At 64.6% G+C, this 12,243-nt stretch overlaps 2 protein-coding genes across 2 annotated transcripts; both read left to right on the top strand.

The window, feature by feature from the left end:
- Positions 1-4,182: 4,182 nt before the first annotated feature.
- On the top strand, positions 4,183-9,384 carry LOC113940137 (inactive phospholipase C-like protein 2). Its single transcript, XM_027631229.1, has 5 exons — positions 4,183-6,668; positions 6,829-7,032; positions 7,455-7,530; positions 8,950-9,059; positions 9,156-9,384. The coding sequence occupies exons 1-5, from the start codon at positions 4,233-4,235 to the stop codon at positions 9,339-9,341; spliced, it is 3,012 nt and encodes a 1,003-aa protein (XP_027487030.1). The 5' UTR covers positions 4,183-4,232; the 3' UTR covers positions 9,342-9,384.
- Positions 9,385-10,527: 1,143 nt separating this feature from the next.
- HCRT (hypocretin neuropeptide precursor) lies at positions 10,528-11,771 on the top strand. Its single transcript, XM_027631230.1, has 2 exons — positions 10,528-10,612; positions 11,164-11,771. Exons 1-2 carry the CDS (start codon positions 10,592-10,594, stop codon positions 11,605-11,607), a joined length of 465 nt encoding a protein of 154 aa, XP_027487031.1. The 5' UTR covers positions 10,528-10,591; the 3' UTR covers positions 11,608-11,771.
- The last annotated feature ends 472 nt before the right edge of the window (positions 11,772-12,243 follow it).

Genomic DNA, 12,243 nt, shown 5'->3' with positions numbered 1-12,243 from the left:
CCCTGGGACCGGCACCTGCGCAGCGCTGGGAGGGCAGAGCCGTGTCCCCCTGCCGAGCCCTGCGTCCCCCCGCACCGGCCCTGCCCGCTGCCCCCCGCTCCCCCTGGGCCCGTGGGGCGGCTCCGCGGAGCCGCAGAGCAGCCGTACCCCTCGATCGGTGCCCGGGGTTCGCCACCTGCCCGCGGCGCCGGTCACTCCGGGACTGGCACGACGTCCCCTCGCCCTGCCCGGCCCCGTGGTCCCCAAGGGCACAGCCTGTTCCGGCTCGGCTCTGTGGAGTGTCCCTGGGTCGCCCCGTCCAGCGCCGCGGGTCCCCTGCACGATCCCGCTGCAGCATCACCCGGTCCTTGCTCAGGGCACCATTAGGTGCCATTGAGAAGGGGCCCGTTCCTGCCCCTCAAACAGCTTCTGCTCTCCCTTGCTCTCTACTGCCAAACGCTGAGCCTTCGGCCCGGCCTGGCCAGCTCCCAGCCTGCTCCTGTCACCTCCCGGAGCCGGGCCGTGGTGGGGCAGGGAGTCAGGCAGTGTCTCGGGGGTCTCCCACTTGGGTGGGCAGCGGATCACACATGTGCTTTCCTAAATGAACTCCCCTGATTGTGCTGATGCTGGAGGTGCTAGCTGACACAATGGGTCACGTCCGCCCGGGACTTGCCTCCCCGCTCCCGGCAGCCTATTTTAAGCTGGGATTGCTCCGATGCTATTAATACCCCATGTGGGGGCTGTTCCCGTGGTGCCCCAGCCTCGCTCTTCTGCCCCCGGGACCCGGTTCTCTGGGCAACGGCGTCGGGACACTGAGCCCTGCCCGCGCCCTCCCGCTACAAACTGTTGCGGGGGCGGCCGGGCTGTGCCCACGCGGTGACGGCACGGAGACCTCCCGTGCACCCAGAGGCTGGTGCCGGTGCACTGTCAGTGCCCGGTTTCCTTGGGGACCTCGCCGGGGTCTCCTGCTGCTCCCGGGACGGGCCAGCATCCCTCCTTGCCCGGGGGACCGGCCGCGGGCAGGCGCTGCGGGCTGGGGGTGGTGAACCTCCCACTTGCCCCCGTGCTGGGCACATCCCCGTCACCACCTGCGTCACCGCGGGATTTGGCCTCACGTGAAGGTCGGGTGGCCCAGGGCCAGCGCAGGCGGGGGAGGGAGCTGGCCCGGGAGGGGGTCAGACCTGGACAGTGTCCCTATCTTGTGCTGATCCGTCGTGCATCCCCGAGTCCATCCAGGGCCTGAGTGGCAGTGGAGGCACGTGTGGGAAGAGCTGCCAGCTCTGTTATTTTTTGGGATTTCCAGAAAAGGCTGAAGGAGTGAATCTGAAAGAGCGACTCACTGGCTGTGTGGAGCTGGGGGGGACTGGAGCAGCGGGATCCAGAGCTGGCCCCTGGAGTGTTCCTGTGCCCTGGCTACAAGATCTCCTCCCTTCTCTCTTCTCAGGCTAGAAGCAGAGGGGTCAGGAGGTCTGATGGGCTAGGAGGATGCTGGAGAGGGACTTGGTGGTACTGGGTCTATTCCTTCCTGCTGCAGGAGGTGGCCTTACCCGAGCAGCTCACTGTCCTATCTCTTGTGTCCCCTCCCCATCCCATGCCAGCCCCAGGAGCTGCGTGGTGCCTCCACTGGGATCTGGCTCCGTGGCCCCTTGCTGGGGAGCGGCAGCTGGTGCTGCAGGGAGTGGATGTGTCAGTCGCTCTCTTCTTGGCAGGGAACAAATGATGGTAGAAAAGCCTTGATGGTGTCTCTTACTGCCTCCGCTCTGGGGTTGCTGCCTGCTTGCACCCGTGCCTGCATCCCTGCCAGTCCTGCCCAGCCCTGGGGGTAGTGTGGAGACCCGGAACCTGGGGAAACCAGCTGCAGATGAGTCCTGTCATGGCCAGGCTGGGGGATATGGGGAAGGGAGGGACAAATGATGGGCCCTTCTTCATCCTGCGCTTGGTTGTGTGGCCGGTAGTGGCGGCCGTCACGTGGAGGCTGAGATTAGGGCAGCAGCACTCTCCAGGGCACTAATACAGGAGGTAATTGGCTGAAGAGGTGCTTAGCACACGCTGCAGAGTTGGGCAGGGCATGAGCAACTGGGACGTGCCCTCCGTGCCCACCATTGGCATCCTGGGTGGCATCAGCATCATGGTTGGTGCTTCCCTCTACAGAGCCCTGCCTGCTCTCTGCCAGCTTGGTGGCACAGTGACCAGGATCACTGCTCTGGCCAGAGCCCTGCCCTCTGTCTGGGGATGCCCTGTGCTCCCGTGGCCAAGGGCGTCACATCCTCCTGGCTCTGCTGCTGCCCCACTCGTCACCTGCCTCTCCTGCTCCTGTCTGTGCCTTGTCCAGCTCCTTGTGGGGTGTCCCCAGGGTTGAAGACCACCTGGAACAGCCTATGAAGGGGCTACCAGGGAGCAGTGGGTCTTCCCTGCTGGTCTCCAGGAGTGAGAAGCTTCGGGCAGGGGACCCCTTGCACTCACTGCCCACCACTTGCTGCTGGCCCATGCATAAGGAGAGCAGAGCCCATGTGCTGCAGGGCACTCTTGGGTCTGTGCCATGTATCTGCACCCCAAAGTGCAGCAAAGGGGACTCTCTCCCCTTCCCAAACCTGAGCGGATGGGGGGCTGCAGGGAAGGCATTCAGGCTTTTGTGCTGAGCCAGGATGGCTGGGGTACCGGCAGGGCTGGTGAGGTCGGGTGTGTCTGGCTGCCTGCAGTGGGCACAGCTGGAAGCAGGTCCCTGGCGCTGGGTGCACGCAGGCCCCCCGCCCGTGTTTCCTTTCCGGATGGATTTCCTGTTTTCGGCTGTGGGGCCCGGTGCGGAGCCGCACTGGGTGGGTGCGCCGGGCGGGGAGCGGGTCCGCAGAGGTGCGGGCATCCTGCTCGGGGCAGGAGGTGCTGCCCTCGGTGCCCATCGCCCCCCGGCAGAGCGAGGGCTGGGGCTGCTCGTCAGTGGAGCGCTCAGATTGCAGCTTGCAGGAGGCATCCGGTGGCGAGTCCTTCGCCGCAGGGCTGTCCGATGGCGTGACCTGCCGCTGAGCCCTTGCCGACCCAGGCTGCCTGGCACAGAGAAGGGGTCTTGGAGCTCGGCCAGCTCCTTGGAGCAATCTGGCAGTGAGAGGATGCAAACAGCTCACACATCTGAGCTCTGGGACAGCAGAATCTGGCTGGCTCTAACAACGGGATGAGGGCTGGGGCTGGTTCCCCCATCCCTGGGCCACTGTGTCACAGACATCCCTGGGGGAGCCGTCCACCCATTTCTGTGACCTGTCCAGACTGCCCTTGGCTGGGGCTGCCTGGCCCCAAGGGGCAAATCCCAGGCCCCCCTGGGTCAGGCACAGGGACACACTTGTCCAGGCACAGCCCCATGCAGGAGGTGAGGAAGGTCTCGGAACACTGGAGGGGAACACCTCCTCACCCCCAACCTGGGCAGCTGGGCAGGACCTGCCTCTGACAGAGACACCATCAGATTAGAGGTGACTCAACCATAATCTTGAAGAAGTGGATTAAATCTCCTCCTACTGCGCTACTTAATGAAATCCATCCCATAATACGCTCCTGGCCCTGCTGTTCCCCCTCATCTCCTGCCCCTCCCAGCCCCGTGACAGCAGGGTCCCTCTTCCTCACCGTGGGGCAGGATAGAGTGCAGGTATGGGGTGCTGGCAGAAACAGCCCATACCCCGTGACCCCTGACTCTGCAGGATGGGGCCATGGCCATGCTCATCCCTAGCACATGGCACGGGTAGGGGCTGTCCTGCCCCTCTCCTAGCAGAAGGCTGGAGGGTCTAGCTGGGGTTCCCCAGGAGCATCTCTGCTCATGCATCACATGCCAGGCATCAGTTTTAATTCTGGTGTCCCCAGCCAGTGTCCTCAGCCCCATGCCGGGCTGCCAGTGAGTGGCCATACCTCCGAGGGTGAACGAGCAGTGGGGAAGGATCTGTCTCAGGGCCGGGAGCAGGAAGGAAGGAAGGAAAGCAGAGTTAAATTAAGCCAGGCAGCGAGCCGTGGGGGAGGCCAGGGCTGGAGCCAGCTCCCAGCCCCCAGGAGAGGGATGGACTGGGTTGGACTGGGCTTCATGTGGCACTGGGACACCCTGGGGCACCCTGAGGTGCTGCACTTCGCTTTAGGCTGGGGCGGGGGGACCCTGAGGCAGGACCTGGAGGGGCACGTGCTGCCTGCTCGTCCCTGACAGCTCTGTCCCTTTCCCACCCTGGTAGGATGGCTCCCGGCAGCGGCTGCCGCACAAGAAGAAGACGGTGTCCTTCAGCTCCATGCCCAATGACCGCAAGATCAACAGCACGGCCGCCTGCATCTCCCTCATGCTGGAGGGCTGTGAGCTGAAGAAGGTGCGCTCCAACTCCCGCATGTACAGCCGCTTCTTTGTGCTGGACGCCGACATGCGCTCCGTGCGCTGGGAGCCCTCCAAGAAGGACTCAGAGAAGGCCAAGATTGAGATCAAGTCTGTCAAAGAGGTGCGTGTAGGCAAGAAGACACCTGTCCTGCGCAGCAATGGCCTGTCTGACCAGTTCCCGGATGAGTGTGCCTTCTCCATCATCTATGGAGACAACTACGAGTCCCTGGACCTGGTGGCCAGTTCAGCCGACGTGGTGAGTGCCTGGGTGATGGGGCTGCGGTACCTGGTGTCCTATGGGAAGCACAGCCCCGAGGCACCTGGGACCGGCCACCCCAGCCTCCGGACCTCCTGGATATCCTCTGTCTTTGACCTCGCTGACCTGGATAAGTCTGGTCGCATCCCTGTGTCCCGGGCTGTGCAGCTGATCAAAGCACTCAACCCTGGCATGAAGACCTCCACCATTGAGCTGAAATTCAAGGAGCTGCAGAAGGCCAGTGAGCGTCCTGGTGCAGAGGTGGCCTGCGACCTCTTCGTGGAGGCGTACTGTGAGCTCTGCACCCGCCCCGAGATCTTCTTCCTGCTGGTTCAGTTCTCCAGCAACAAGGAATACCTGGGTGTGAAGGACCTGCTGATGTTCCTGGAGGTGGAGCAGGGCATGGAGGGGGTCACAGAAGAGAAGTGTTTGGAGATCGTCGGCAAGTATGAGCCCTCCAAGGAGGGCCGGGAGAAGGGCTACCTGGCCATCGATGGCTTCACGCGCTACCTGCTCTCTGCTGACTGCTCCATCTTCGACCCGCAGCACCGCAAGGTCTGCCAGGACATGGCACAGCCCCTCTCCCACTACTACATCAGCTCTGCCCACAGCGCCTGCCTGCTGGAGGACAACTTCTGGGGCCGCTCGGACATCAGTGGCTACATCAGTGCCCTGGGCCTGGGCTGCCGCAGCATTGAACTGGTGCTGTGGGATGGCCCCGAGGGCGAGCCTGTGGTCTACACCAGCCCCTCAGCTGCCTCCTGCGTGCCCTTCCGTGCCGTGGTGGGGCTGATCGACCAACACGCCTTCACCGCCTCCGCCTACCCCCTCATCCTCTGCCTGGTGGTGCGCTGCTCGGCCCCCCAGCAGCGCCTCGCTGCCCAGTGCCTGCGCAAGACACTGGGGGACAAGCTGTACCTGGAGCCCCCCAACCCAGTGGCGTCCTACCTGCCCTCCCCAGAGCAGCTCAAGGGCCGCATCCTCATCAAGGGCAAGAAGCTGCCACCCAGCTGTGAGGACAGCGAGGGGGAGGTGTCAGATGAGGAGGAAGGCTGGGAGCTGGCACGGCGGCTGGGCCAGGAGGACCGGGAGGCACCGGAGGGAGGTGGCCCGCGGCGGGTGCGCCTCAGCCGGGAGCTCTCAGAGCTGGTGAGCCTCTGCCAGGCTGTCCCCTTCCAGGACTTTGAGAGCTCACGGCGTGGGCAGCGCTACTGGGAGATGTGCTCCTTCAGTGAGGTGGAAGCAGGACGCTTTGCCAACGAGTGCCCGGCTGAGCTGGTCAGCTACAACAAGCGGTTCCTCTCCCGCGTCTACCCCAGCCCCATGCGCATCGACGCCAGCAACATGAACCCCCAGGACTTCTGGAAGTGTGGGTGCCAGATGGTGGCCATGAACTACCAGACACCGGGGCTCATGATGGACCTGAATGCGGGCTGGTTCCGGCAGAACGGGGCCTGTGGCTATGTCCTCCGCCCAGCCATCATGCGGGAGGAGGTCTCCTACTTCAGTGCCAATGCCAAGGACTCCCTGCCTGGGGTGCCCGCCCAGCTCCTGCACCTCAAGGTCATCAGCGGGCAGAACCTGCCCAAGCCCAAGGGCTCAGGGGCCAAAGGGGAGGTGGTGGAGCCCTACGTCTGTGCTGAAATCCACGGCATCCCAGCTGACTGTGCTGAGCACCGCACCAAGACAGCCCTGCAGAGCGGGGACAACCCCATCTTTGACGAGAGCCTGGAGTTCCAGATCAACCTGCCCGAGCTGGCCGTCCTGCGCTTTGTCGTGCTGGACGATGACTACATTGGGGATGAGTTCATTGCCCAGTACACCATTCCCTTTGAGTGCCTGCAGCCTGGCTACCGCCACGTCCCCCTCCAGTCGCTAGCTGGGGAGCCCCTGCCCCACGCCACCCTCTTTGTGCATGTGGCCATCACTGACCGCCGTGGTGGGGGCAAGGGGCACCGCCGGGGGCTGGCGGGGCGCCGGGGCCGCCGAGTGCGGGAGTACACCTCCACCAAGGCCACCGGCATCAAAGCCATCGACGAGGTCTTCCGGACGGCCACGCAGCCGCTGAGGGAGGCCACCGACCTGCGGGAGAATGTGCAGGTACAGACCCTGCAGAGGCACTGGGGGACCTGGTTTCTGTGGGGGAGGATGGGGCCTGGGTGTCCTCCTCTTCTGGGAGGACGTGAGCAAGGAGCAGAGAGCCAGGGGAAACAGGGATCTTCCTGGGTGGGGAGCCACTGACGCCGGTCTCTGCCCGCAGAATGCACTGGTGTCCTTCAAGGAGCTGTGTGGGCTGACACCCGCCGCCAACATGAAGCAGTGCATCCTGACAGTGTCCACGTGGCTGCTGCACAATGACAGCACACCCAGCGTCACCCTCAACCTGGCAGAGCAGTACCCCCCCATGGAGGCCCAGGGCCCCATCCCCGACTTGCTGCGCAAGGTCCTCACTGCCTACGAGACAGTAAGTGCCATTCTGCCAGGACTCGGCTCTGTGGGGTCGGTGGCACCGGGATCTGCCCAGGACAGGGGATCCTGAACTTGCTGCACCCATCTTGTAGCAGGGAGAGGCGGGCGGGGGGCTGTGTAGGGGCTGCCCAGGGAGGAGTCTTGCTGAGGCACAGGCTTGCCCAGGTCAGTACGACCCTGGGACCCCGCAGCCCCTGTTCCTCCGCTTGCACTGCCTGCCCCTTGCCCTTGTCCTGCCAGGTGGGAGAAATCCCATTAATAGCTGCAGCCAGAGCTGCTTCCTTCCTTTGTGTTGAAGAGAACCTGGCCACCAGCCAGATGCTGACAAGCCCCCTGACAAGCCCCATCTCCCCATCCACTCAACTGGGGGGTGCGGGGCCAGGGCTGCCCAGCTCCTCATGCTGCCCCTCTCCCCAGATGATCCAGACCAGCCGGACGCTGATCGAATCTGCCGACGTGGTGTACGGGAAGCTCATCCAGGCACAGCAGGCAGGTGGGTCCCTGAGGGCAGCCCCAGCCCCGATGTGGCTCTGGCCACAAACCTGGGCACGTCCTGGGGTACTGGGGTGTGGGCCCTCCTGCGCCGGGACAGGGTGTGGGTGGGTGGGCTGCAGGGCTGTGTGAGAGGGAACGAGCAGAGCAGGGGAGGCTGATGAGGAAGCGGGGAAGAGTCATTAGCTGCCAAATGCCAGAACATAATTAGTGCCAGAAATAACAGGCTGGGGCTGACGGTAGAAGTGGTAACTGAGTGTTACGACTTCCCAGACACATGGCAGAACCCACACAGGCAGGTGCTGCTGCTGCCTGCCCCAGTCCTCCCCCCGGGCTGCTCCTACCACAGCAGCTGGCTGGGACCCCCAGCTTCGCTCCAGGCCCTGGTGGCTGCGTGGCCCCTCTGTGGGCTGGGACCTGCAGGGATAGCTCCACCAGCCCCAAGTACCTATATAGGGGGGTGCTGGCCCAGGGGCTCGTGTGGGCTCCCCATGGGGCTGGGAGAGCTTCAGGAGCTGGAAAGACAGGGGAGGAAGGAGGGGGCCCCGCTCTGCCATCCCCTCATGCCAGCCATGCTGCCAGCAGCCCTGTTTGTTCCCTGCCTACGCGGCAGACGGAAACCTCCCCGAGCTCTTGGCTTTCGGCTCCAGCACCTCTGCCAGCGCTGAGGGAGTGGAGCAGTGGGGCATGGGCTGCGGAGCACAGGCTCTGTGCCCTCCTCTACTGCTCCAGCTGCTGTGCTGGGGTGTTGCAGGGCAGAGAGTCCTGGGGTGTGTGGCTTCTCAGGGTGGTGGCGAGCAGCGGTTTTGGGGCTGCAGCCCCCACCCCCATGCCCTGGTGCTACCTCTCCCTGCTTTCGCCTAGGTTGGGCTGTGGACAAGCCATTGTGGTGCTGGCATGGCCAGTACCCAGACAGTGGGTGTTGGGGGGTCTGGGGAGGTGCGGCTGCGGTGGGGGTGCAGGGCTGGGGGCGTCTGATTGGCAGCATGTGGGCGAGTAGGCTGCGTGGGAGCCCTCGAGTGGGCCCGGAGCCGGTGCTGCGTCAGGAAGGGTAAATATAGCACCTGCTCACGAGGATGTCACGTGGTGCACAGTGCCGGGGCTGCACTCCAATGGGGGGGCCTGGTGGGCCTGCTCTGAGCCCCCCTGGGTGAGCCATGGGGTGCAAGAGCTGTACCTCTGCCCAGGGCCCAAAACCACCACGGGCTGGGGCCAAGCAGGGTGCCAGTGTGCTCGGGGCTCTGCTGGCTCATTGTACTTGGCACAGAAGGGTTTTGGGGCTGCTGGGGCAGTGGGAAACCCACCCAGCCTGCACCCCCATGGTGGGCAAAGGGCGTCCCTCTGGCTTGGTCCCAACTGGTGGTGGCCATCCCCATGCCAGCATCCCTGCACTTACTGAGCACCACTCCCACCTGTGCAGGGATGGATTTCCACAAGGAGCTGCACCGCATCGAGACCAAGGAGGGGCTGCGGGGCCGCAAACTGCAGAAGGCGCTGGAGAGTTTTGCCTGGAACATCACTGTCCTCAAGGTGAGGGCTGAGAGCTGCACAGACACACCTGTCCTGCCCTGACACCTCACCCTGATGCCTTCACTCTAACACCCCCTCGATGCCCCCTCCCCACAGGGCCAGGCTGACCTCCTCAAGCACGCCAAGGCAGAGGCACTGGACAACCTGTGGCAGATCCACAATGCAGGACAGTCCTGTGGCATTGGCAGGAATGGCTCGGCCTCACCAGAGCTCTCCCGGCTGCGTGCCCCACTGGAGCCCATCCCCGAGACCGACGGAGGCGGTGACACAGCGTCCTGCTGACCCTGGCCTGGGGCTCAGGGGCCCAGACTGAGCATCCCCAGCCACAGGAGCAGGAGTCCCAGCCTGCCCATGGACAGGCAGCTGCTTGCAGGCTCAGACTGCCTGGGGGGACACATCTGGAGCCTGTGCTCTGCCGTGTTAAGGGGCTGCATCAGGGCTCAGTGGAGAGGTTGAAGAGGGGTGATCCTACTCCTGCTTGCCCCCCCTGAGCTCCTAAGGGACTCATCCATCCCTCCCATCTGCTTCCAGAGCCTGCACTCCGCTGCAGGGCTGGTGAGGATGCTGGTACTCTGGTGCCCGTGTGCGTGTAGCCTGCTGTGCCAGATTCTGCTTGGAAAAGCAGCCCCAGGTTTGGGCTCCTGCCCTCCCTCCCCAGGGCTGCAGGTTTGGCTGTTGCCAGCCTTGGGGAAAAATCTGGCTGGTAGGAAGAATCCTGGCTAGTCCTGTCACCTCTGTAGCACCCCTGGGGCAGCACCCCACTGTGCAGAGGGGATGGGAGGCTATGTGGTGCAGCAGCTGTGGGGCCAGAATGCCAGTGGACAGCAGATGTGGGTTCTGGCATCAGGAAAATGTTGGGATTTGTCCCCCAGGGCAAGGGGGTCCCAGCACAAACAGAGGAGGGTGGTCTGGGGTTGGACTGGGGCTGTGGAGCATTATAAAGAGTGGAAGAACCTTCCTGGTGCCCTGTGGCTCCCTCTGTACCTGGCACAGGGCCAGGGCAGGATGGGGTCACCGAAGGGGATGGAGGGTGGCACCGGGTATGGGACCCTGATGGCACCATCCCTCCCTGGCACCATGGGGAGCACAGGATGACAACTCCCCACGTCAGGGAGCTGTGCTGCTGCCAGCACCCCTTTGTTCGGGGGGATAATTAGCCTAATGGGGCTCCGAGCATCAGCCTGGAGCACTGTGCTGCCGGTGCCGGTCAGTATTGACCTCCAGCCCCTTTGTGCCAGCCCGGCCACAGGGCCTGTGGGCAATTAGGGCCTCATTAGTGCCTGGCACCCCAGCCACTGAGCACCTACACAATGAGGAACTGCAAATGAGGGGAAAGGCCTGGATGGTCTCCGGGCTACCGGCCCCAGCGCACCCGTGTCTCCCAGAGACCGTCTGCTCCCGCTGCCCCAGTGGTATTTTTGGCAGCACTATTGTGCTGGGCCCTATAAAGCAGCAGCACAGGGCACTGTGCTCTCAGCTGCCCAGTGGGACATGCCCCAGAGCCACTCGGCTGCCTGAAGACCCCAGGAAGGATGGAGGTGCCAAACACCAAGGTGGGGCTGGGGCACTGCAGCCCCGGGGGTAGAGGAGGGCAGTGATGGGAGGGAGGTCAGAATGTGGGACTGGGGGGTGCAGGAGGGCCTGACCAATTCCTTGGGAAGCTCCAAGTGTGTGGTAAATCCCCAGGGCTCCCCAACTGCAGCCAGCAGCTGATCAAGGGGTTTCTTATGAGGGATCTGAGTGCACAGTGCCTGTGGCGTTGAGCTTGGGTACTCTCACTGCTCATCCCGTGGCACTGGGCAGCAAGGGGAGGGTGTTTGCCATGGCTGCCGTGTGCTGGAGCAGGGAAGGGGTGTGGTGAGGGCACCCACATCTGGCTGCTAGTCAGAGCACAGCTGGAGGTGTTGGCCATGCCTCGGGGCACCAAAGGGTGACACTGAGTGCACCTCGGGTGGGGGGCTGGGCCCCTGTGGCAGCAACTGGGCAGGGGACAGTTGAGACACCAGTGGGCAAGGCAGAACAGGGGGGCAGCCCTGGGGCTGTGCACTCTCCCCCTCTCTGCACTGTCACTGCCCTGTACTAATGCTGCCCATTGCTTTGGCAGCTCCAGCGAGCTTCCTGCCTCCTGCTCCTGCTCCTTCTCTGCTCCCTGGCCGCTCCCCGGCAGAGCCTGCCCGACTGCTGCCGGCAGAAGACCTGCTCCTGCCGTGTCTACGACCTCCTGCACGGCATGGGCAACCACGCTGCTGGTATCCTCACTCTGGGCAAGAGGAAGAGTGTCCCCCTGGCCTTCCAGAGCCGGCTCTACCGCCTGCTCCATGGCTCTGGCAACCACGCCGCGGGCATCCTCACCATGGGCAAGCGTGGGGAGCACCCTGGCACCGCCTGCCATGACACATCGAGCTGCCCTGCAGGCGTGGACACCCAGCCAACGCCAGCACCGCAGGGTGCTGACACCAGCCCTGCCGGCCCCAGGGAGTGCCAGGGACACTCAGGGAAGGACCTGAGCATTAGCCAGGCCCAGGGAGCAGCAAGGAGCTTTTACTGAGCAGGGTGGGGGCAGTGGGGGCAGAGAGGGGATCCCTGGGGGGGGATGGAATCCTGGGACACGCACCCGGAGCTCGGTGTAAATAGCACTTTTAGATACCTCCTCCCTGGCTCAGCCTGCCCAGGGCACCGCGGCCTTTTACAATAAACGGTAGCCTGATGTCACCCGGCTCTGTCGTCTCTCTGGGGAGGGGTCAGGAGAGCAGGGGTCAGGAGAGCAGGGCTCAGCGCCGGGTCAGCTGCCGAGGCAAGTGCCTTCCTCCGCGGTGCCCGGACTGGGCTCACCTGTGGCGCCTGCACCGGGCACCAGTGGGTGCAGGACCAGGACTGGGGTGAACGGAGGCGCGGCCGGTCCTGCCCCTTCCTCAGCGTCCGTGGGCCCAGGAGGGCGGGGGCTGAGCCCTCCCTGGGGCCAGGGGAGTCCCAGTGCTTCCCGGTCCGGCGGGTCCGGTGCCGAGCAGGTCCCGGCGCCACCAACTCTGTGCGCCCCCGGGACCGAGCGCCCTGCCCGCGGGCGGCGGCCGGTGCCCGCTGGTGCCGAGGCCCCTCCCGGTGCCGGGGCGGGGCGGGGGCGGGGCGGGAGCCCCGGGCGGGCCGGGATCAGCCCGCGGCGCTGCGGAGGGGCCGGGGGCGGCGG

The sequence above is a fragment of the Corapipo altera genome, unplaced genomic scaffold (assembly GCF_003945725.1).
Source record: "Corapipo altera isolate COAL_440 unplaced genomic scaffold, ASM394572v1 61282, whole genome shotgun sequence".
NCBI lineage: Eukaryota > Metazoa > Chordata > Aves > Passeriformes > Pipridae > Corapipo > Corapipo altera.
The sequence above is the reverse complement of the archived record's forward strand: the minus strand, read 5'-3'. Positions and strand labels throughout refer to the sequence as shown.

Bases quoted from the DNA above. Each gene is read 5' to 3' on its own strand.
- LOC113940137 (XM_027631229.1), top strand. From the start codon at position 4,233: ATGCCCAATGACCGCAAGATCAACAGCACGGCCGCCTGCATCTCCCTC. The intron at 6,669-6,828 runs GTACAGACCCTG...CTCTGCCCGCAG, and splicing joins ACCTGCGGGAGAATGTGCAG to AATGCACTGGTGTCCTTCAA. The intron at 7,531-8,949 runs GTGGGTCCCTGA...CCACCTGTGCAG, and splicing joins CATCCAGGCACAGCAGGCAG to GGATGGATTTCCACAAGGAG.
- HCRT (XM_027631230.1), top strand. From the start codon at position 10,592: ATGGAGGTGCCAAACACCAAG. The intron at 10,613-11,163 runs GTGGGGCTGGGG...TTGCTTTGGCAG, and splicing joins TGGAGGTGCCAAACACCAAG to CTCCAGCGAGCTTCCTGCCT.